The 26,152-nt window shown below is 39.6% G+C and overlaps 1 protein-coding gene across 1 annotated transcript in view; it reads left to right on the top strand.

Moving 5' to 3' along the window:
• Nucleotides 1–19,359, top strand: part of WDR49 (WD repeat domain 49) — a 203,797-nt gene extending 184,438 nt beyond the window's left edge. The window contains exon 21 of the mRNA XM_007502257.3: nt 19,179–19,359. Within this exon, the coding sequence (XP_007502319.2) occupies nt 19,179–19,324 (146 nt within the window). The 3' untranslated portion in view covers nt 19,325–19,359. The remainder of the gene's footprint in view (nt 1–19,178) is intronic.
• Nucleotides 19,360–26,152: the final 6,793 nt, after the last annotated feature.

The raw sequence follows: 26,152 nt of genomic DNA, 5'->3' as shown, positions 1-26,152 counted from the left end.
TTGACCTTTTCCTTCTCCAGTAGATTAAGGCAAACAGAGCTGGCTTACAACAGCTTAGGCTAGGTTGGAACTCGGGTCTTATTGACTCTAGGCCCAGTTCTCTATCCATTGAGCTACTTAGCTGCCTCCAGGACCAAACAAAACCAGAATTAAAAAATTAACAAACAACTTTATTCTGAGAAGAGGTCCACTGGCAAAGGGGACCAAGACAAGGTTAACAAAGCCTTGGCTTAAACTAGGTCAATTTCAAGGAGCGCCATTGTTGTGTTTGTTTTATTCAGTCGTGTCTGACTCTTCATGACTCTATTTGGGTTTTTCTTTGTAGAACTACTGGAGGGTTTGCCATTTCCTTCTCCAGCTCTTTTTTTTCAGAGAAGAAAACTGAGGCAACCATGGTTAAGTGACTTGCACAGGGTCACATAGCTAGTAAGTGCCTGAGGTCAGATTTGAACTTAGAAAGTGAAGATTTTTGATTCCAGGGCTAGTACTCTCTCTATTGCATCACTGAAGTGCCTGATCACCTACTGGATAGACATTTACAGAAAAGTAGTCATTCAAAATGAGGACAACATAAGATCTTAAACATCAGCATTTGCTTAACGATAAAGCAAAAATAGTAATAATAAATACACAGTTGTTCTATATGAACAAATGAGGGATAGTTCACACATAAACCTGGGTCACACTCATGCCAGTATAATTAGTAATTGTTGAGAAGAATAAAATATCTATAGAAACGGGAAAAGAGGCATATGAGAGAGAAAAGCCCCTGTGCTCAGGGAAATACACAATGTTTGACTATACATGTTCATATCATTGCTTTTTTTCAGGAATACTATTGAAACCTTTTTCATTATTTTTTCTTCCTTGCTTCCTTGCTTCCTTGCTTCCTTTCTTCCTTCCTTCCTTCCTTTCTTCCTTCCTTCCTTCCTTCCTTCCTTCCTTCCTTCCTTCCTTCCTTCCTTCCTTCCTTCCTTCCTTCCTTCCTTCCTTCCTTCCTTCCTTCCTTTCTTTCTTTCTTTCTTTCTTTCTTTCTTTCTTTCTTTCTTTCTTTCTTTCTTTCTTTCTTTCTTTCTTTCTTTCTTTCTCTCTCTTTCTCTTCTTTCTCTCTTCTCTCTTTCTCCTCTTTCTCCTCTTTCTCTCTTCTTCTCTCTTTCTCTCTTTCTCTCTCTTTCTCATCTTTCTCTCTTTCTCTCTCCTCTTCTCTCTTTCTCTCTTTCTCTCTTTCTCTTCTCTCTCTCTTTCTCTCTTTCTTTTTCTCTCTCTCTCTTTCTCTCTCTCTCTCTTTCTTTCTTTCTCCTTCTCTTCTGTCATAGAATTAATATAAAGCTCCAAGGCAGAAGATTAGTAAAGGCTAGGGAATTTGGAGTTAAGTAACTTGCCAAGGGTCACACAGCTAGGAAGTATCTGCGGCCACATTTGAACCCAGGTCCTTTTGACTCCAGGCCTGGCTCTCTATTCACTGAATTTCCTAGTTGCTTCACAGTTGAAATTCTTAGCTGATTCTCATTATGATGGTTTACACCCAGAAATTATGTCTACTTTCACACCTTCAATATTACTAGTCTAGTGACACATGATTTAAGAATTAAAAAAGAAAGTTACCAGCTTCACTCCTTCAATCAAATGCCAATTAGGCAAAAGACTACCACAAATAGTGAAAAGTGAGGAAAAATATTTAATCAAATAAAACAATAAAGAAAATTTGGAATTCTCCATCAGTCTTTTATTATTCAGTTGTATTTGACTCTTTGTGAATCTGTTTGGGGTTTTCAGAGCAAAGATACTGGACTAGTTGTTCATTCCTTTCTCTGGCTCATTTTAAAGATAAAGAAACTGAGGCAAACAGGGAGAAATGACTTTCCCAGAGTTACACAACAATTGTCTCAAACCAGATTTGAACTCAGGATGATGAGTCCCTGACTCCAGGTCCAGTTCTCTATCAACTTTGTCACCTAGCTGTCACTAATTGGAATTCTACAAAAATAAAAGATATCAAAAATGCACAAAAGGGAATTCTTTATCTAGAAACAAGCTATCTCAGCTCAATCCAAGGAGGAAGGACTGATCTCACTCAAGGAGTCTCCTGGTGGAAGTTTTTAGGAAGGCAAACTGGAAATCAGAAATAGGTAAAACTGCCAGCTTATGCTATATATAAAATTATGAAATGGAGAAAACATAAATGGAGGCATCATGTTACATTCTTTCTGAGTTAATTTATTTTTTCTTTATGTAAAATGTTCTCTTCACTTGTCAGCAGCTCACATATTAAAGGGGAAGTTGCTTTTAGGTGCCTTCTTGATTTTAGTTTTCTTCTCTCCACTCTAGCATGAAATCTCTTCTCACATGAGGTAGTAAGTTTTGATGGGGAAAAGAACGGGTGGAGTTGGAAGAATCTGGATTTGAATTCTGGCTTTTCATTCTTATTATTCTTCATTACCAGTTGGCTAAAATTGAAGCCTTTCAGGACATACCCAGTTGCTAGTGTTCTCTCCTTCCTCAATTTATTTTATTGTTTATCAACATACTTGTATCCCCAAAAGGATGTAATGTCATCGTGGACAGGAATTGCTTGATTTTTGCTAATACCCAGCATAGGTACTGGAGGGGGATCAGGAACCAAAGCTTGAAGGTCTCTGAGAGGGAGGGAACAGATAAATAGGAGTACTACTTCCTCTCCCAGGCAGAGCTACCTCAGAGAAAGTGAAGTTGCATCTATGTCTGGAGCTGACCGGTAAGAGGAAATCCCCTTCAGTCTCTGGTTTCTGTTTTCTTCTCTGGATGGATGCTATCTTTGATCCCCTCAGTACATTTTGTAGAATGAGATGTTTAGTTCTTCTGTAATTTATATGATCTATTTATTGGTTGGAGATTCAGGATTGGTAGTTAGGGAAGAGGCAAACAGGAAGTTCCTATTCTACTTTCAACCTAAATTCCTTCAGGGGTTTAGGGCTCAGGTCTAGTGACCAGAGTCCCTGAAGATCCTTGTTGGGTCAGGCTGGTGTAATTTCCCATTATAGAGATACAGCTTTGAAGGTATCTATGCAAAAATCTTCTGGATGGATAGTCTCTTGCCTTCCCCAAAGGGAAAAAGTCTCTATCCACCACTTGAAGGAAAGATGGCTACCTGGATCTCTCCAGATCAATGAGGGATTATAGCAGGCTAAATCCAGCGAGGTTGCTCTTTTCCCTCTCACTTCAGAAGGGACAAGAATTTCTTTGCAACTGTCTCCCTGCTTTTCTTGGCTGGAGATTCCAGTCCCATCCCCTGTTGTCAACCAAAATTCCACTTCCTTCCTGCATGAGGTTTTCTTGCAAAATCAAATCCTTGCTGTATATTCTGTATCCTCTTGTTCACACATGTGAAAAGCTTTAGGCATTCTGCTTGCTTAAGAACTGTTTAGTGATTTGAATTGTTGGCATTTGCAATGATTTTAGAAATGTTAATTCCCTTATTTGAACAGGTCTCTGCATCTGCAAAATGGTTTTTATAAACATTTGAACCATGAAGTTTTTTTTAGAGGAATGCAAATAATAAAGATAAAAGTGATAATATCAATTATTAATTAAATAATTATTCTGTCTTCCATTCCAGGAGAAATTATAATCCCTAATAAGGTGCTTAATGATAATGATTAAACTGATAATTATTAGATACTGAATATGAAGATTTACCTTTTAATCTGTGCTTCAGAAACACCTATCAATCAATTAATCAACATTTATTAAGTGCCTATTTTTCAATTAATCAACATTTATTAAATGCCTAGGGTTGTATGGGTGTATGGGATGCTCAGGGAGGGGAAGTATCTCTGGTATGGAGGACTTGTCATGCCCTCCTAGGGCAGCTCTCCAGCCTCTGACCCTCACCTGACACCTAGCTCTCACTTGTGGCTCCCAGTAGCTGCTAGCATGCGGCAGTGGCCACACCCCGGGCAACGGCTTCGACAGGCCAGCTAAACCTTGTGAGGGTAGCCATAGGGTCATTGTCGACCCCTGGTGAAACAGGGCTTTGCTCACCCAGCATGTGAAGACTGCTTCGGCGGAACAGCCGGAAGAAACCAATAAGAAGGTTCAACGGCTGAGAGGGCGATGCAGCAAAGCACTGTGGAGTGCTTAGGGCTTGTTGGAGCACAAAAGACAACACGGCCATCCAATGCAGCTGAGGAAATCTCCAAGTGTAAAGACTTTTCGTGCCACTGGACCCAGGCTTCCAACACTGAGAGAGTGGGACTGTCTCTGTGCATTGACTTTTCCACTTAAATCTCCTTCACCCACAAGTGTCTTTGTGCACACTCATCTATCCTAACCCCGTCCACCCTCTTCAAGACCTGCTGCGGTGGGGGAGTGGCGACGCAACAGGTGGAGGTGACCACTGGCAGTTGTAGTCACGATCCTGCACGTAGGGAGCCCACGGACCAGTGGTCACTCGGCCCTGTGGGCAGCAGGGACGTTCGGCAGCATCCTGGGCGACTGAGCAGCCCTCTCTAGGACAGCACTGCTCACCCTAATTAAGGGAGGGGACTAGAAAAGGTGTTCCAAACATTGCCTGCCCTACAAACACCTGGTCAGCACACTGCGGCTGGCAGGTCATCCCTTTAAGCGGTCAAAATCAAAAGAAACAAAATACAAAGAAACTCCTACTAGGAGCATGGAACATCAGAACACTACTTGATAGAGAGAATACCCCAAGACCTGAGAGAAGAACAGCTCTAATCGGTAAAGAACTGGAGCAATATAACATCAACATCTGTAAACCTTAAAATTTCCCAGACCCTACTTTAAAAGATTGGATTACTTTACCTACTTGGGTCTGCCCTAGGGGAAGATAAAGTTGTAAACTCTTTTCTGAACAATGAAAAGTACTAAAACCCATACTTTTCTTAAGCTAAGTACCTATAAAGGTCAAGCAACTTGTGAATTTACAAGGAACAAAGAACTGGAAAACTTACTCAGAGCTTTCCTGGTGTGAATTACTCAAAAATCCACACCTTCTTAGGTGTGGATTAAGAATGGGTGGTCCTTTAGAAACATCTACAGTGATTGGTAGATGTAAGGACTTAGGGGAGGTGACAGAGGAAATTTTGTCCTTAAAAATAAGAGCTCAGAGAAGAGCTAAAAAGTCATTCTGAAACATTCAGATTGGAGAGACTCATTCTGAGGAGACTGATTCTGAAACATTCAGATGAAGGAGGGAGCTGGTGAAAGCAGCTGAGGTGCTGCTGGCCTGGTATCATTAGAAATCCTTACTTAGACAGATCTTGTGGTGAGTGTTAAAAAACTGATTCTTTTCTTACTCTCTCTCTCTCCTTCTTTGATTACTCATTGTATTGTTAATTAAAATCTCTATAAAACCCAATTGACTTGGGTATTTGAATAATTGGGAATATTTCCCTGGAGACCACCTTATATTTGATTTTAAACCCAAGACACTGTAGTGAAACATATTTCTGCGGTCAAATTTACTCACCCTCTCTTATATCTATCACAATTTATATCTTCCACTATTTTAATAACTACAGTTTAAGACCTCAACCATTTTAAATCTTACACATCGCAGCCTTAAGCGAAACACGCTTACCAGAAGAGGGATCACTCAGTGAACCCACCACTGGATACACCTTCTTCTGGAAAGGTAGAGCCTCAAATGAAGACAGAATCCATGGTGTTGGCCTGGCCATCAAGACCAGTTTGCTCAAACAGCTGCCAGACTTGCCTGTGGGCATCAGTGAGAGGCTCATGAAGATCCGTTTGCCTCTCAGCAAAGACCGGTATGCCACAATCAGCAGCACATATGCCCCAACACTGACCAGCACAGAGGAGACCATCGAGCAGTTCTGCTCTGACCTGAGAGCCATCCTGCACTCAGTGCCCACAAATGACAAGCTGGTACTACTGGGAGACTTCAATGCCCGTGTTGGCCAGAACCATGAAAGATGGAAAGGAGTGCTCGGCAAACACGGCGTGGGCAAAATGAACAACAATGGCCTACTGCTACTTAGCAAATGTTCAGAGTTCGAACTCACCATCACGAACACTGTGTTCAGAATGGAGAACAAATATAAAACAACATGGATGCACCCACGATCAAAACAGTGGCATCTTATTGACTACATCATTGTACGCCGGTGAGCCATCCAGGATGTACAGATCACCAGAGCCATGAGAGGAGCTGAATGCTGGACAGACCACCGATTTGTTAGAGCAACTCTTCAAATGAGCATTGTGCCTCACATTCCAAAACGTGCCCAGACAGTTCATGCATTTTACAAGTGAGTTGTCTTAGAGATCCATCTTATTTTCAAACATTCCAGTCCTGCCTGGACGACAAGCTGTCTGCCAAGGGACCACTCACTGGAAGCTCAACCAAGAAATGGAACCAGTTCAGAGAAGCAGTGAAGGAAACATCAAAGGCAGTCCTAGGCCCCAAACAATGCAACCACCAGGACTGGTTCGATGAGAACAACACTGCTATTGAAGACCTATTGAGCAAAAAGAACAAAGCCTTTATGGAGTGGCAAAATAACCCAAACTCTGCTCCTAAAAAGGACAGATTCAAGTCTCTCCAAGACACGGCGCAGCGTGAGATCAGGAAGATGCAAGACCGGTGGTGGGAAAAAAAGGCAGAAGAAATCCAGCATTTTGCTGATACAAAAAACTACAAACAATTTTTCAGTGCCCTCAAGACTGTCTATGGGCCATTAAAACCCACCACCACTCCCTTGCTATCCTCTGAAGGTGACACTCTCATAAAAGATAAAAAAAGGCATCAGCAACAGGTGGAAAGAACACTTCAGTCAGCTTCTCAACCGACCCTCTCCAGTCAACCAAATCCCCCAAAACCTCACCATTGAACAACTCAACGTCCCTCCTTCATTAGATGAAGTCCAAAAAGCCATTAAACAAATGAGTGCAGGCAAGGCACCCAGTAAAGACGGGATCCCAACCGAGGTGTACAAGGCCTTAAATGGAAAGGTGCTCCAGGCATTCCACATAGTGCTGACCAGCATATGGGAAGAGGAAGACATGGCCCCAGAACTCAGAGATGCCTCCATCATAGCCCTATACAAGAACAAAGGCTCACGAGCAGCCTGTGACAACTACAGAGGCATCTCACTACTCTCCACTGCTGGAAAGATCCTCGCCTGTGTTATACTCAACAGACTCCTGTCATTTGTTTCAGAGAAGAACCTGCCTGAATCACAATGTGGCTTCCAACCAGATCGCAGCACCATCGACATGGTCTTCATGGTGAGGCAAATGCAGGAAAAATGCCTTGAGCAGAACCTGAGTCTCTACATTGTCTTCATAGACCTGACAAAGGCGTTTGACAGAGTGAACAGGGGCACATTGTGGGTGATCCTCAGCAAGCTCGGTTGCCCAGCAAAATTTGTCAAACTGATCCAGCTCTTTCATGTCGACATGACAGGGGAAGTCCTATCTGGTAGAGAGACTTCTGATCGTTTCAACATCTCCAATGGCATGAAACAAGGCTGTGTCCTCGCTCCGGTACTATTCAACCTATACTTCACCCAAGTATTAAGACATGCTGTGATGGATCTAGACCTGGGCGTCTACATCAAATACCGACTGGATGGCTCACTATTCGACCTTCGCCACCTGGCTGCAAAAACAAAGACAACAGAGAGACTCATCCTGGAAGCTCTCTTCGCAGATGACTGTGCTCTCATGGCCCACCCAGAAAATCATCTCCAAACCATTGTGGACAGGTTCTCCACCGCAACAAAACTGTTTGGCCTGACTATCAGCCTCAGCAAAACATAGGTGCTGTTCCAACCTGCACCAGGGAGGCCAATGAACCAGCCATGCATTACAATCGACGGCACGCAGCTTTCTAACATCAACACTTTCAAGTACCTGGGCAGCACCATCGCCAACGACGGGTCCCTAGACCACGAGATCAATGCCAGGATCCAAAAGGCCAGCCAGGCACTCGGGCGGCTGCCCTGCAAAGTCCTCCAACACAGCGGTGTAAGCACTGCGATGAAGCTCAAAGTGTACAACACAGCGGTCCTCAGCTCGCTCCTGTACGGTGTGAGACATGGACACTGTACCGGAAGCACATGAAACAGCTGGAGCAATTCCACCAACGCTCCCTCCGGTCAATCATGAGGATCCGATGGCAGGACCGAATCACCAACCAGGAAGTCCTCGACAGAGCCAACTCCACCAGCATCGAAGTCATGGTCCTCAGAACCCAGCTACGATGGTCTGGACACGTCATCCGCATGGACCCACACCGAATACCAAGACAGGTATTCTATGGTGAACTGTCAGCTGGACTCAGGAAACAAGGCTGACCAAAGAAAAGATTCAAGGATCAGCTAAAGTCCAACTTGAAGTGGGCTGGCATTACACCAAAGCAACTAGAACTCGCTGCCTCTGACAGAAGCAGCTGGCGAGCCCACATTCACCATGGCGCCACCACCTTTGAAGATGAGCGACGTCGACGTCTTGCCGCTGCGCGTGAACGCCGACACCAGGCCACAACCGCACCTCCCGTAACAACGGGCGTCCCAGGCCCCATGTGCCACAAACTGTGCGCCTCAGCCTTTGGACTCCAAAGCCACAGGAGGGTACACCGTAGATGAAACTGCACAAAGACAATTGTCATTCTCGGTCACTGAGAGACTATCACTACTATTAAGTGCCTAATGCATACCAGGCACTGTTTTAAGTGTTGGGTATACAAAAAAGAGTCCCTATCTTCAACAAGTTTACAATTTAATGGTAGAGACAACAAACAATTAAATATATAAAAAAGCAAGCTATATTCAGGAAAAGTAGTAAATAATAGAAGGAAGGCACTGGAATCAAAAGGAATTCCGAAGGTGGCATTTTAGTTGGGAATATATTAAAAAAAAGTCAGGGAGATCAGTTGTTGGAGTAGCAAAGAAAGAACTTATAGGTTCATATGCTTATAGGATAACCAGAAAGGATTCTCAGAACCAAAACATGGTGTAGCTTATGAATGTTGAACATCTTAGGATAATCAAAATTTTAAATGAACCAAAGGGTAAATAGAGAGAGCGGCCCTCCTGGTTTGTCTTCATAAGCTATGCTATATTACTAGTGATGATTTTCAGGTAAGAAACTACATGAAGAAAGAAAAGAAAAGAAGGCAGTCATTTAAGCTTGAAAGTTAAGAACTGGTTGCCCTGGTACTCATGGAAGGTTAAAAGGACTTGAGGAAAACTTACGCTTCTCTTGTGGATAGACTGTTCTCTGAGTTTCAGCTCTTTAGAGTAATTTCTTGGACTCCTGCCTCCCATCTATTTAGGTGCAGGTCTTAGAAAATCCTTTTTTTCCAATGAGGGTCACAATTCTTTCAATCCATAACTGAGGTCTTATACTCTTCTCTCTGGAGAACTTTAGAATCAGTTGGGACACATGGAAGAAAATGGCACAAAACTATCTATCACTCATGGTGTATTCACATCAAAGAAGATATGATGATCCATGAGCAAAACAGAATTGCAGTAGCTCAAAGGAAATAGGAGATGTATACATTTAGAGACATTTCCTTCCCAAATATTCATATGGGCTATGTGTGTTCAATCTGCCTTAGAAACTTCCTTCTATTGCTACTATCAGCCATGGTTCAACACACGGCACATTGACCCCTTTATGATCCTCTTCGCGTTGGAAGGACACCAACAACCCAACCATTATGCCATTCTGCATTTCCCAGATAACTCCTCCCATACTAGGGATGGTTTTCTCCTTGCTTCCTCAGACACTGGCACAGTACTTGTCACATAGAAGTCCTTAACCATTGCTTATTATATAGCATTAGATGATGACATTTCCACCAGCTCTTGGGTTACTGCCTATGGCTTTGAAACTGTTCTGCTTGGTTTTTGTTTCTGATGCTTTCACTTCAGCTGCTCATTTCTTCACAAGGAGTAAACCCTCGGATCAAAAATTGATTGCTAGAAAAGAAGATTAAAAATGACAAATATTTATACACTCTTGATATTCACGATCGTTCTAACCTGGAGTTAATTCTTCACCCCATGTTTAGCTTTTATTCATGCAATCTGAATGATGATGGTAAGGGAGAGGGTGTTTGGCAGCCACGCAGTTTAGAAGAGATGTTTGCCTGATTGCCATTCTGTCTTCAAAATCATAACTTTTGGAACCTGCCATAATTTTCAGCTGTGTTATGAGCTCTCTGATTTTTAGGGTTTTTTTTTCCCTGAGCATTTTATGTGCTTTCTTTATTTCTTTTCCTTCTTTTGAAACTGAAAGGATCATTGGCACTCTCTCTGTGGCTTTCTAGCTGTCCTCATTGGGTGCTTAAATAGCATGAAGTTTCACATACTTTGTTCCCAAACTTGAAAACAACTGAGACCCAGCTCTTGGTCAGGCTTTGTCCTTAGAGAAACTTTAAGTCTTCCAGGGTAGAGAAAATATGATGTTTGGAATATCTCAGAGGAATCTAGTTTTGTACATGGGATACATTTGCTTAGTTTAAGTGACTTCCTTAAGTCAAAACAGCAGCATGTGGGGATGGACTGGATCAGGTGTTCTTAACTTGATTAGATTTCAGAGGATCTACGACCTTGGATGGGTAAAAAAACTCACATCATTATTTGAATGTAATTGTTTTCCTTGATAATTCTATGTATTTTATTCATTTGAAATATTCTATAAATTGGTCCATGGGTTTCATTGGATTGTCAAAAGGGTCCATGACATTAAAAAAAGAAAAAATTAGAAGTCTTCATCCAGATGATCCCATTGGAACTTCCAGTTCTATAATTATGATACAGTGATCTGAATGAGTAGCAAGGCCAACGTAATTAGAGCTGACATTTACATACCACTTTACAAATATCAACTTAAATGATGCCTAAAATGGCCCAGTGGGCACGAATGTTGTCATCTACATTTTTCTGATGAGGAAATAGAGGAGTGAAATGCCTTAGCTCATGGGCACGCGGCTAGTAAATGTCAAGGGTGAGATGTTAATCTGACTCTCATTTCACTCACTCAATGTCCAATGGCTCCTCCACTTTTTTTTTTGTAGCCTCTCATATTGTTAGGATTAGGGAGAACACAGGGAGAGTCCGGAATGTTTAAGGGAACTGGTTTTTTGTGTAGGGCTAAATTGTGTGTTAGCTTCCATTCTCTGGCTAATCAGGTTGCAAACACAGAAACCTAGAATAATTGAGCGATGGTCAAATTTTCGCTGTCAATTAATCAATAATCATTTATCAAATGCTGTCTCTGCCAGACACTGTAAGAGATGCTAAAGAAACAAAGAAAAACTATAACCCCTGCCTTCAAGGAGATTCCATTCTATAATATATGTACATAGAAAATAAAGACAAAATAAAGGTATAGTAGTTAGAAAGGGAAGACATTGATAGCTGGAAGAGGCTGTATATTGGAGGAAGTGAGGGAGGGCTTCTATGAGGCTGAGATGAAGAGATGCATTTGAGGTATGGGAGACAAGTCACTAGTGAAAAGAAATGGAGATAGGAAATTGAATGTCCTGTGTCAGAAATAGAGAGAAGGGCATTTTGGCTGGAATATAGAATGAAAAGAGAATAACTTATGAGACTCCTAGTGTTTTTATGTAAACCATCCATTTGCCTAGTAATTCTGGAATGTTGAGCTCTCAAGATGAGCTCACAAGAGGGCAATATGAAAAGATTTTGAGATGTCATGTCATATATTAGAAAGAAAGATGAATTTGGAGCACATACTTTTTTTAAATAATATTTTATTTGATCATTTCCAAGCATTATTCATTAAAGACAAAGATCATTTTCTTCCCCCCCCAACCCCCCATAGCCGACGCGTGATTCCACTGGGTGTCACATGTGTTTTTGATTCGAACCCATTTCTATGTTGTCAATATTTGCATTAGAGTGTTCATTTAGAGTCTCTCCTCTGTCATGTCCCCTCAACCGCTGTAGTCAGGCAGTTGCTTTTCCTCGGTGTTTCCACTCCCATAGATTATCCTTTGCTTATGAATAGTGTTTTTTTCTCCTGGATCCCTGCAGATTATTCTGGGACATTACACCGCCACTAATGGAGAAGTCCATTACGTTCGATTATACCACAGTGTATTAGTCTCTGTGTACAATGTTCTCCTGGTTCTGCTCCTCTCGCTCTGCATCACTTCCTGGAGGTTGTTCCAGTCTCCATGGAACTCCTCCACTTTATTATTCCTTTTAGCACAATAGTACTCCATCACCAACATATACCACAATTTGTTCAGCCATTCCCCAATTGAAGGGCATCCTCTCGTTTTCCAGTTTTGGGCCACCACAAAGAGCGCAGCTATGAATATTTTTGTACAAGTCTTTGTGTCCATTATCTCTTTGGGGTACAGACCCAGCAGTGCTATGGCTGGATCAAAGGGTAGATATTCTTTTGTAGCCCTTTGGACATAGTTCCAAATTGCCCTCCAGAATGGTTGGATCAATTCACAACTCCACCAGCAATGCATTAATGTCCCTACTTTGCCACATCCCCTCCAGCATTCATTACTTTCCTTTGCTATCATGCTAGCCAGTCTACTTGGTGTGAGGTGGTACCTCAGAGTTGTTTTTATTTGCATCTCTCTGATTATAAGAGATTTAGAGCACTTCTTCATGTGCTTGTTAATAGTTTTGATTTCTTTATCTGAGAACTGCCTATCAATGTCCCTTGCCCATTTATCAATTGGAGAATGGCTTGATTTTTTGTACAATTGATTTAGCTCTTTATAAATTTGAGTAATTAAACCTTTGTCAGAGGTTTCTATGAAGATTTTTTCCCAATTTGTTGTTTCCCTTCTGATTTTAGTTACATTGGTTTTGTTTGTACAAAAGCTTTTTAATTTGATGTAGTCAAAATTATTTATTTTACATTTTGTGATTCTTTCTATGTCTTGCTTGGTTTTAAAGCCTTTCCCCTCCCAAAGGTCTGACATGTATACTATTCTGTGTTTACCAATTTACTTATGGTTTCCTTCTTTATGTTTAAGTCATTCACCCATTTTGAATTTATCTTGGTGTAGGGTGTGAGGTGTTGATCTATTCCTAATCTCTCCCATACTGTCTCCCAATTTTCCCAGCAGTTTTTATCGAATAGTGGATTTTTGTCCCAAAAGCTGGGATCTTTGGGTTTATCGTATACTGTCTTGCTGAGGTCGTTTCCCCCAGTCTATTCCACTGATCTTCCTTTTGTTTCTTAGCCAGTACCAAATTGTTTTGATGTCTTCTGCTTTGTAATATAGTTTAAGGTCAGGGACTGCAAGGCCCCCATCATTTGTGTTTTTTTTTTCATTACTTCCCTGGATATCCTTGATCTTTTGTTATTCCAAATGAATTTTGTTATGGTTTTTTCTCAATCAGTAAAGAAATATTTTGGGAGTTCAATGGTTATGGCACTAAATAGATAAATAAGTTTGGGTAGGATGGTCATTTTTATTATATTGGCTCATCCTATCCATGAGCAGTTAATGTTTTTCCAGTTGTTCAAGTCTAGTTTTAGTTGTGTGGAGAGTGTTTTGTAGTTGTGTTCATATAGTTCCTGTGTTTTTCTCAGGAGGTAGATTCCTAGGTATTTTATTTTGTCTAAGGTGATTTGGAATGGGATTTCTCTTTCTAGTTTTTGCTGCTGAGCTGTGTTGGAGATATATAGAAAAGCTGATGATTTATGTGGGTTTATTTTGTATCCTGCAACTTTGCTAAAGTTGTTAATTATTTCAATTAGGTTTTTGGTTGAATCTCTAGGATTCTTTAAGTAGACCATCATGTCATCCGCAAAGAGTGATAACTTGGTCTCCTCCTTGCCTATTTTTATACCTTCAATTTCTTTTTCTTCTCTAATTGCTACTGCTAGTGTTTCTAGTACAATGTCAAATAGTAGAGGTGATAATGGGCATCCTTGTTTCACTCCTGATCTTATTGGGAATGCATCTAGTTTATCCCCATTGCAGATGATATTAGCTGATAGTTTTAGATATATACTGTTTATTATTTTTAGGAATGACCCTTCTATTCCCATGCTTTCTAGTGTTTTTAATAGGAATGGGTGTTGTATTTTATCAAAGGCTTTTTCTGCATCTATTGAGATAATCATGTGGTTCTTGTTGGTTTGCTTATTGATGTGGTCAATTATGTGGATGGTAGGAGCACATAATTAAAAAATTTTTTTTTAATATTTTATTTCAGTAACAAATTTACACCTGGGTTTTCCAAGGTTACATGATTTATGTCGTCTTCCTCCCCTCTTCCCTCCCCCACCCTACAGCTGACAAGCAATTCCAATGGGTTATACATATATTTTCACTTAGAACTTATTTCCATGTTATTCATTTTAAAATAATCTTATAAAACCCAAACCCCAAATCATACACCCAGATAAGCATGTGAAAAATCATATGTTTTCACCTGCATTTCTGTAGAACACATGTGTTCTGATCTTGGCTGCCACTTTTATTTGTATAACTTTGGCATTCTAATTTGCTTTTCTGGCTTCTATTTCACTACCTGTAAAATGAAATGGTTTAAGTAGGTTATTTCTGAGTTCCCTGGTTCAGATCCAAGTCTACAATCCTATGATTTCCTTTTATCTCTGCTCTAGCAGCAGAAGGACTCTATGTCTTTACTTATGCAGTTTGCCAAAGATAAGGCATTGATTTTGCTATACAAAATTCCCTAGTTTTAAAATTTAAATCTAATAACTGTTATTGCAACATAGAGTGAGAAGAAATGGAAATAATTAATTTATCATGCATGGCGATCTTATGCGTGTTGGGTCAGGATCAGTATTGGGTGAGTAGGGATTGTAGATATGATCATGGATGCCTTTTGGCTGTTGATTTTGGGAAATGTGGTTTTGGAACATGTGAAGACAATATCTCCCATTTTTTAATTTGGCCAAATTCTCATCATGCCCACTCTCTCCTCCACCAAGTGCATTCTGTAATGTGGGTGAGACACTTGTTCCTGACTCAACCATCCAGTATGTGAGTCCCAATCATGGCTATGCCATGTACTGCCTGTGTGATCTTAGGCAAGTCATTGCTTCTTTAGTCATCTGTTTTCTCATTTGAAGAAGTTGGATTCTGAAGTCTTTTCCATTTCTTTGTCTATGATGCTAGGATGGGTCCCCTACAAAATGCTCATCTATTTGAATCCCAGCAGTGACAAGAACATTTAAGAGCAACTCTCAAATGTTCATTGGCTTCAAATGTCATTTCTCCAGACAGCCCTTCTGGACTGAGAATTCCCTGTGTTTTCAAAGGGGACATTAGCAGTTTTGTAAGGAATGAATCCAAATGTTGACTAATGGAAGCTGTATGCTGTAGTGCTGGTTTTAGGAAAAAGAAAACACAGTGATTATCCCTTTGAGTGGTGCCACTTCATCCAGTATATTGATATTTTGTCTCACCATCTGCCCTGCCCTTCTGTCCTTCTGACTCCCCAACAATATCATCTAACCTTATGGTATTATCTAAGGATCTCTGTGTGGGCCTTCTGCCTCTCTGCAGATTTCTTAGGACTTCTGTAGCTGAACTTTCTGTTAGGTATTATTATCCCCAATTAGAGTGTGAACTACTTTTTCATTTTTATCCCTAGAGTTTAACACACGTAAGTATTTACTACATGGTTTTTCATTCATTTATCTATTTCCTTTTAATCAGATAAATTTCTACTTCAGCTTTGTCTGGTATTATGATTGTTACTCCTGCTTTTCTTTTCTTTTTTTTTTTACTTTAGATGATGCATAATAAATTCTGCTCTATCCTTTTCCCTTGAATCTGTGTGTGTCAGCCTGTCTCAAATGTGTTTCTTGTAAACAACACATAGTAGTATTCTGTTTTTTAATCCATTCTGCTATCCACTTCTGTTTCATAGTGAGTTCAAACCATTCACGTTCAGTGTTATGATTACTACCTGTGTATTGTAAAAATGGAGACATGAATCTAGGACTTCAATCCCCAGAAGTCCTTGCTCCACTTCCCCAGAATGCTTTGTAATATCACTGAATTCTCAACTGGGCTGAGATCGAGATGGGATATTTAACCTGATTGGAAAGGCTTCTAGGGCGCTCTTTTCTTTTTCCCTTTGCCGCTTCCAAGCAGACGTGTCTCTTTTCATAATGTAGGTGAGGTTGTCTAGGCCTCACTGGGCCTGGACACGTGCTTTCTTATTCTGTATTTTTTAATCCTTAACCTTTAATAAACCTCTAAAAATATAATATTCCTTGCAGAGATAAACTAATTTCTACCCTGCCTCAGTTTCCCTACATTTTAACAGTTAAAGTATTTCCCTTCATCCCATTACTAACTTTAGATCCTGCTCTATTTCCTTTCACTCTGTTACCCCTCATCAGTATTTTGCTTTTTGTCACCCCACAACTTCTTCCTTCCTCCAATTACTTCACCCTTCCCTGACTTATTCCCTTTCTACTTCTCTGTAGGATAAGATAGAATTCTATACCCCATTTAAAATACTTGTTTTTCCCTCTCTGAGCTAGTTAAAATGAGAGTAAAGTTTAAGCATTGACCATCACCACCCTGATCCTCCCCTCTCTATAATTATTTTTCTTACCTCTTTGTGTTATATAATTTACTCCCATTGTATTTCTCCATTCCCTTTTCTTTTAGTGCAACCCTCTCTTTCAGCTCTTGATTTTTTTTACATATCATTCATATGCATACATATATCATATACATCATATGATGTGATGATCTGAGGGCTGAGACCTCTGAGAGTCCCTTCCCCCTGATGATTCAATAGACCTTTGAGATCCTGGTAGCTCAAACACTTGCCTTAGGCTTGGTTGTAAGTTTTTGGTCTTACTTTGATCTTGGTTGGGTCAGAAACTGCTTACATTATAGCCTTGGGTTTATGGGTTCTTCATCTATAAAACGACCTAGAGAAAGAAATGGCAAACCACTCCAGGATCTTTGCAAGAAAACACCAAATGGGATCATGGAGATTCAGGAAGAACTGAAATTATTGAAGAACATGGTATTAGAGTTTAGATTTAGGGATCCTAATGGTAAGTATTTGGTCTTACTGTGTACATGTTCTAATCTGGCACATACTCTTGATTTCCTTGCCTTGGAGCTCTACCATGAACTTTAGGCAAAAAGATCTGGGGTCCCCCCTTAGTACTATCAGCCATCCCAAACTGCCAACTATATCTTCATTCCAATCCCAGACTGGGACTCCTGGCTTCAATCTGGGCTCACATGGATCAGCCCATGACTTTTGTCACAAGTTTGAAATTTCAAGGGGTGAGGGTTGGCTTGGACCTCTATTTGCCCAGGCAGGATCTCAGGATCTGAATATTAGCTTTTACTTAGGTTCTGAACCTGGGACAGCAGATATGGGGTAGGGATAGAGAGACTTGCTCTTTACTCTTTCCTATAGGCTTTCACTGACTCTGCTCTCCTCTCACCCCAGTGCCCCAGATGTTCTCTGACTACCTTTTTGGTTTTTTCTTTTCTTGAAATTTTGTTTCACTCTGTCTCTTTGTTGGTTCTTTCACTCCTGTATTCATTTTGTGTTGTTCTTTAAATATTAGTTGGAGAGGATTCTCATGGTGACTCTAAACTACATTGGTTTACTCCACCATCTTGGTTCTGTCTATTTATCTATCTTCTTAAATGGGAGGCCTCTAATCAGGTCTCACTTTGATCTTATCAGATGACCTTGAGTTTTTCCAAAAGCTGTGGCATTAGAAGGGCAGCTATGTGGTGCAATGAAAATTGCTCAGGGCCTGGAGTCAAGAAGACTTGAGTTAAAATCCAGCCTAAGACCCTTACTAGATGTATGACTTTAGATAAGCCACTTAATCCTGTTTTCCCCAGTTCTTCATCTATAAAATTCCCTAGAGAAAGAAATGGCAAACCACTCCAGGATCTTTGCAAGAAAACCCCAAATGGGATCATGAAGAATCAGGAACAACTGAAATTATTGAACAACATGGCATTAGAGTTCAGATTTAGGGATCCTAATGGCTTAAGGAAGGAAGACAGGATGATAGAATGGAAAGAACCCTGGATTTGAAGTTAAACAACTTGAGTTCAAGCTCGTGCTCTACCATATAGTATAATCAGTACAACTCTGACAAGTGGCTTCTCCTCTTTAGAACTTACTTTCCTTATCTATAAAATGAGAGAGATGATTAATTTCAAAGCACCCAGGATAAAACATGCTGCCCATCTTCAGACAGTGAGGTAATGGAGCAGGGTACTAAATGAAACATATATGTTTGGATGTGTCCAATGAAGAAATTTGTATTCTTATCTTTATATGTTTATCCTGGGGCATCTCCTTTCTCTTCATCTCTCTATCTCTTTCTCCTCCCCTTCTTGTTCTCCCTCTTCCCCTCCCTCTATTTCTCCATCTCCCTCTCCTTTTCTCTCTCCCTTTTTGGTCAAGGCACTTCATAAATACCAATGGTGGAAATTTTGTTATCTGCATCAATGAGAGAAACTTTCACAGATGAAATTATAGTTTTATTCATTTTTTGAGGGATATAAAAACTAATCGAAGTAGTCTGCTCAACTTGGGTAAATCATGAAGCAAGAAGTAGAAATGAAATGGGAGGCCTGAGTCTCTTCCTGAATGTGTGGTACACTTTCTACATCTTTCCATGGCAACCCTGGTACCCATCCCTGGGGGACAATCTCTACAATTTTTTAGAGAACACACAAAGTTGCAGATTAGAGTCTTTTTAAGGACCTGATTGCACCAGGCACTCATTTGGCCATGCAAACGTTCAAATCGTAGTTTGATTACTTTAATTGCTTTACTTCTATAAAGGATAATTTGTTTTTAGTTTTTTTTATGAGTCCTTGATAGGAGCTTGTAGATTGAAAAGAATAAAGTTGGAATGGACTAACTCTTTTATTCCTCCATTCTTTAATGGCAGATCTTTGTATCATGATGAAGGCAAATTTGAAAAAATAAAATAAAAATTAGTTGTGTAGAACTTGAGAATGCAAATGAAAATTAAAGTCATGGCAGGAGTTTAGAGACAATATCCTCAAGGCCAGCCTTTCTCCTCAAATTATGTAGAAGCCAAAAGGTCTTTGTTTCAAATATAATTTGGTATTTTTGTTATCACTGCATAATTTTTCCCAGGTCTTTTACCAGACTCTAATTTTCATGTGGATTTTCTCATTGACTTTGTAGCACTGAGAGCAGCATTTGATGAGAAAAGCCTGTTCCCCAAAGAAATCCTAGATCGGGAAAGAAAAGCCAAGCAATTATGCCAGCAAACATTCAATAGAGGAAAGATAAAAAGAAATCTGAAGCAAATATCACTGAAAGAAAAGTAAATCTTTTGTTACAGGAGGTAAGAGGGGAAACTACATAAAACTACATATAAATATTACAGAGAGGAGAGAGAGAGAGAGAGAGAGAGAGAGAGAGAGAGAGAGAGAGAGAGAGAGAGAGAGAGAGAGAGAGAGAGAGAGAGAGAGAGAGAGAAAATCCAGGAGATCCATAGATCCTATTTATATATATATATATGTATATATATATATATATATATATATACACACACATATATATATATCCCATTATTGTAAAACCTAGATGTTGAGAAAGGTATTTTTGTTCATTTCATTATTTTGAGGTACTTTTCACCTATTATCCTTTGTCCCTACTAGATATTCAATAAGAGATTTAGGGAAGGAAGGAAGGAAGAAACCTTTAATAGATGTTCTTACCAGTACTGCGACCTGAACATGCCATCCATCAGAGCCAATGTTCACTATCAAAAATGCATTTGGCAAATAATAGTAATGACTCTTATTTATATAGTACTTGAAAGTTCACCGGACCCAACATATAAGGCATCCCAAAAGCCTTAAGAATATTTTAAACTTTAATATTTATTATAATTTTAATTATCATATGCTTATTTGTTATTTAATGATCATAGTTTTACTTTATTATTTATTGTATGGTCATTATAGCATATATATATGTGTATATATATATATATATATATATATATATATATATATATCTATGTTTTAATAGTTCTTGATTACACTGCCACTTCTGGAACACCCAAAAGTCTTTACTTGATTCTTTCAAAACACTCTGAGGTAAGGACTCCAGATATTTATTATGCCCATTTGAATAATGAAGAAGTTAGAGTTTAGAGCAGTTAAGGGATGTGTCTAGCTCTAGACAATCAGTAAATGCCAGAAGTGTAATTTGAAGTGAGGGGCTCCTGATCCTAGATTCAACATTCCAATTACATGACCAGTTCACCTACTTCCTTTTTAGTTTAATAATTTATTCCAATCATGACATTTTCCCAATTTCCAAGTGGGTATTTTCCTGGCAATCCTTGAATCATTAATTCAATTATGCGAATCATAAATCATATATTTGGAACTGGAAGTGACCTTGGAATATATGGATTCTAATCCTAAGTCCCCATTTTACAGAAGAGAATACTGAGGCACAGAAACATCAAGTTACCTGCCTGGAGTCACACAAATAGTAATCTCTGAGGCAGAGTTTTCACTTAGATTTTCTTGACTTCAGCTCTAGTGCCCAATGAATTATGCCATCAGCTTCCTGATGTGGTGATATGTCCTTGATAGGAAACAAGTAAGCCCAGTCCTACTTCTGGATTTTCCTATGCAGTGGCATAAAGTGGCAGGACAGAAATCTCCGTCAAGGTTTCAGAGAGCAGTGATTTCATCTCTCCATGAAAATGGATCACACCCACAGTCCATTTTTCTACATAGTCATTCAGAGCAATGACCTCTTCTTCCTGGCTATGAGTGATGTAGACGACACTGGAAGAAGAGCTGAGTTATGTTGGTTAAATCATGAGTTTGAATCAATGTTCGTAGCCCTCTGGGAGGAAGTAGGAGAATATCATTCAGCCAAAAACATTTATTAAATGTTTTCTCTATGCCAGGTTCTATGCTAAGTAATGGGAATTCAAATTAAAAAAATAGTTCCTACCTTCAAAGAACTTATGTTCTAACTGAGAAGACAATACACACATATTTTAGCTTATGTTGTTGTTGAATCATTTTTCAGTCATATCCAATTATTTGTGACTCTATTTGGGGTTTTCCAAAATATTGGAGTGGTTGGCCATTTCATTCTCCAGTTGATTTTACAGGTGAGAAAACTGATGGAAACAGGGCTAAGTGACTTACTCAGGGTCACATAGCTAGTGTCTGAGACTGGATTTGCACTCAGGAAGTTGAATCTTCCTGATTTCAGACCCAACACTTTTGTCTACTCAGCCAGATAAATGTTCATATTAGTTTACAAAAGATACATGTTAGGGTTCAAACTCCCAATTTTATTTCTAGGAATACAGAAGGATTTTCATATGATAAAGTGCTAGTGACTTTCTTTTGGTTCACTAGAAGTTTAAACTAGACATATAAGGTTTGCTAATGGCTTTGCTCTCTATCCGCTGTGTCACCTTGCTGCCTCTCCCCCATTTTATGCATTGTAACACATTCCAAAAAGGATCCAAACTTTACTAGAATAAAAAAAAAACATTTAAGAAGCCCTGGGATATGGGATAATTAATTGGCCTCAGTGTCAACAACTTCTGGTTCAAATTAGCCTCAGGCTAGAAGAATCCTGGGCCCTAAACATCTGGGTGACTATAAACACATTACCTAACCTCACTGAGCCCCAATCTCTTCATCTGCAAAAGACAGATGAAAATATTACCTATTTTGTGAACTTGTTCAGAAACCCAATCATATGATGTACATAAATCACCTCACCAACCTTAAATTGCTATATGTCAAATATGATTCTATGTAATAATGATGACTCCAGCTTAAATATTGCTTTGAGCTTCACAACATAGCTTTTTCTAGGAATGGTTAACTCCATCTTGTAGAGAAGGAAATAGGTTCAGAAAAGGTAGAATTTTAATAGGGAGTGTGTTGTGTTCAGGTCTCTTCTGATCAGAGTCACTGCCCTTATCCATGGTCATCCAGTTTATAAGCACCAAAAGTTGTTATTTTCTTCTTCCTTCTCCTTCTCCTTCTCCTTCTCCTTCTCCTTCTCCTTCTTCTTCTTCTTCTTCTTCTTCTTCTTCTTCTTCTTCTTCTTCTTCTTCTTCTTCTTCTTCTTCTTCTTCTTCTTCTTCTTCTTCTTCTTCTTCTTCTTCTTCTTCTTCTTCTTCTTCTTCTTCTTCTTCTTCTTCTTCTTCTTCTTCTTCTTCTTCTTCTTCTTCTTCTTCTTCTTCTTCTTCTTCTTCTTCTTCTTCTTCTTCTTCTTCTTCTTCTTCTTCTTCTTCTTCTTCTTCTTCTTCTTCTTCTTCTTCTTCTTCTTCTTCTTCTTCTTCTTCTTCTTCTTCTTCTTCTTCTTTTCTTCTTCTTCTTCTTCTTCTTCTTCTTCTTCTTCTTCTTCTTCTTCTTCTTCTTCTTCTTCTTCTTCTTCTTCTTCTTCTTCTTCTTCTTCTTCTTCTTCTTCTTCTTCTTCTTCTTCTTCTTCTTCCCTTTCTTCCTCCTCCTCCTTCTCCTCCTCCCCTCCTTCTCCTCCCCTCCTTCTCCTCCCCTCCTTCTCCTCCCCTACGCCTCCTCCTCCTCTCCTCTTCCTCCTCCTCCTTCTCCTCCTCCCTCTCTCCTTTTCCTCCTCCTCCTTCTCCTCATCTTCTATTCCTTCTCTAATTATATACCCTCTTTACTGAGAATGGAGGCTTAGAGATGTTGAATGACTTGCTCAAAGTCCCTTTGGGGCAACTAGGTCATGCAGTTGATAGGTCTGGAGTTAGGAAAAATCATCCTCTTGAGTTAAAACCCAGCCTGAGACATTTACTATCCCTATGTCCCTGGACAAGTCACTTAACCTTGTTGGCCTCAGTTTCCTCATCTGTAAAATAAGCTGTAGAAGGAAATGACAAACTACTCCAGTATTTTTGCTAACAAAACTCCTCATGGAGTTATGAAGTGAGGATCAACTGAACAACGGCAACAATAAGGTTACACAGGTAAAAATAAAGTGGGGGAGGCAGAGTTGATTTTTAAATCTAGGTCCTTTGAATCGAGATGCAGTGTACTTTCTACCACACTACTCCATATATAATGACAAAAAATTGTCACATATATATTGATTGCATTTTAATTTTTCAGAGGTCCATGCAGTTTTATACTAAATACTTCTCAATCCATTATTCTCTTTTCACAGTGAATTATTCATCTTTTCTGACAGACAACAAGTTTACAGAGAATTGCTTAAAACCCTTGTGACCTTAAACTGAAGAATAAACTTGAGCAACAAATACTTCATTGACAGGAATATTTGCTTTGCTTGTACTTTTTAAAGTTTGAGAGTAAATGCAATTTTTGTTCCTTTTTTAAGAAAAAAAATTACTTTAAAATGCTGACAGTGGTCATCAGGACATAAGAATTCACTGGTATTTCTTCAATGTATCCCTAGATTCCTCCTACCCTGGAATACTGTTGACAAGACTGGATTCCAGGATCAAAAGAGGATGCTAGGATAACCTAGATATTACTCATTGATGATCTTCCCAATTATGAAAAGCGGGCTTGCTTCTTTCATAGTGTCTTCATGTACAAAGAGCTTGTTAGTTCAGCTTATCATTATATAAATTTTATATAAGATTTGTACCAGGCTTATTCAGAGTGAATTCAATGAAAGTTGAGTAAAATCCTACAAGGATCCTGCAAGGTTCTGGGATAAATGCTTTAGAAATAGAGACAAAATTGAGTCTCTCCTTTTAAGAAACTGAAGTCTCTGATGGACAGGCAAGGAAGGAGTAAGTTGTATATGAGACCTTGTATGAGAGATGTGACTAATGGCAAGATAATCAGAGGATGGTGAGAGGGAATCCTGACTAGTTTAGAAAAAGGTTTGGTACCTGAACTTAGTACTGCAGGTAGGGTTTCTAGGGCATCCATTTAAAAATGTATCATATGCCTATTATGTATAAAGTGTGATCCTTCCTCTAGAGAAAAGGTTTCCTTAGTGGTTATCTAATTCAACCTCTTCATTTTATAGATGAAAAAAGTAAAGATCAAGCAGGTGACTTATCCAAGATAACACAGGTCATTAGTGGGAAAGGGGTGATTTGAACTTTGGTCTTTTGATTCTAGAATCAATGCTGAGACTCCTGTGGCCAGTGCTGACAATGAATGAATAGAATCAGCACAAAGGAAGGAACATCCATTCTATTAATAGCTGCTATTTATACAGCGCTTTTTAAGGCTTACGGAGTGTTATACATGTATTAACTCATTTGGGCCATACAGCTACCTGGTGTGATAGATGCTATTCATATCATCTTCATTTTGGAGATGAGACAATTGAGCTTTAGAGGTATTAAGGGGCTTGCTCAGGGTCACAAACTTAATTTAGTGTCCAAGTATTAAATCCAAATTTCCCTGGCTCCAAGGCTAGCAATCTGTCCACTATGCCATGGTATTAATGGTGTGGGGAGTGACTTGTATTAAAGCCTAGACGGAAAGGGCATAAGTTAGATAGGGGGGCATTCCAGTTTGGATGGAATAGAGCATATGGGAGGGGGGAGGGTCCAGGAGGGAGTTCGTGTGAAATAAGACTGGCAAAGGAAGTAGGAGCCAGATTTTGTGTAGCTTGGAATATTAGGTTGAGGATTTTGTAATGCATCTGAGATGGAATAGGGAACCATGGAAAGAATTTGAGAAGGAGAGTGATATATTCAGGCTTGTGACTGAGGAATATTATTTTGGTAGCTGGCTCTCCAAATGGTTGGAGAGGGCAAACACTGGAAGTAGGAAAAGCAATTAGGAAGTGATTAACAGTAATCCTGGAAAGAGGGGATGGGAGTCTGCACTAAGGGAGTGGTCGGGGGAATGGAGAGAAAGGGACAGTTATGAGGGCTGTTGAGGCAGCCATGATGTAGTAGTGTTGGACTTGGGATCAGAATGCCCTGAGATCAAATCTAACCTTAGGCAGTTACTAATTATGTGATCTTGGACATATCTTTCTTAAAACTCAGTTACATAATCTATTAAATGGTGATTAAAATCTCACCTATTTGACTAGGACTTTGAAAACCAGATGAGATAACCTATGCAAAACCCTCTTCAAACCTTAAAGCATTATATAAATAATAGTAATTAATATTGTGGAGGAATAATTGACGGATCTCAGTGACTGATTAGATATAGGGGTATGGGGTGGTGAGGGCAAAGGATAATTTTGAAGCTCTGAGTTTGGGTGACCAGGAACCTGGGAGTACAGAAACTGGCTAGATAAAATGGTACAGGGGAAGGTATGCTGTAATTGGAATGAGATCAAGGATCCAAGTCCCAATTCTGCCTAGCTCATCAGTATTAATAACTAGGGGGGAGGAGGTGGCCAGGGATACTGCTTAATCCTTCTCTGGCTGTTCTGGGGAAAGCTCCTCTGTCCCAAAGGTATTGGAAGAAACACATCATCAAGCAAATTTAACTGGAGAGTGTAGCTATTGTTTCATACTGAAAGGGGGGAAAGGCTATTTCCTGAATAAATCATCTGATGGCTTCACTAATGTACAGACATAATCTCATAATGGGGAGATCTATGATGGATGTTGGCTGATGCCACCATGTGGGAATGGAGCATGTTGACTGAATGATAATCTTCCAGATTCAGATTAATTATTCATGGCTCAAAGAGATAGCAAAAATAATGACTCTGTCTTTGAGTGCCACAAATCCATGTGTGTGTGTGGGAGTGTGCATACTAGAGACACTTGCATACATATATGTATATTATACAGTTATGCATAGATTAACATATAACATAGGAAGTGTGTTTTATATAATGAACACAGAAACAAAGGGAGAGAGAGAGAGAAAGAGAGAGAGAGATTGAAAGAGGGGGCAAGAGGAAGGAGAAGAGATAGGGATGAGGAGGGATGGAAGGAGAAAGGGAGAGAGAGACAGACAGACAGACACAGACAGACAGAGACAGAAATAGAGATAGAGAGAATCAGGCCTCACCCATTTTCCAACCATATAAATTCATACTTTTTAAAAGATCATAATCAGGTTTTCATTCATCATGATCTCATACTCTTCAACTAATTTATTAATTGTAAGTGTTTCACTAAAAATGGTGGACTAAGGTGCTTCTGACTGCAAGTCTAGGGTAGGTTTTGTTAAAATCTTGTG

This window comes from Monodelphis domestica, chromosome 8 (genome assembly GCF_027887165.1).
Source record: "Monodelphis domestica isolate mMonDom1 chromosome 8, mMonDom1.pri, whole genome shotgun sequence".
NCBI classification, from domain to species: domain Eukaryota; kingdom Metazoa; phylum Chordata; class Mammalia; order Didelphimorphia; family Didelphidae; genus Monodelphis; species Monodelphis domestica.
The sequence above is the reverse complement of the archived record's forward strand: the minus strand, read 5'-3'. Positions and strand labels throughout refer to the sequence as shown.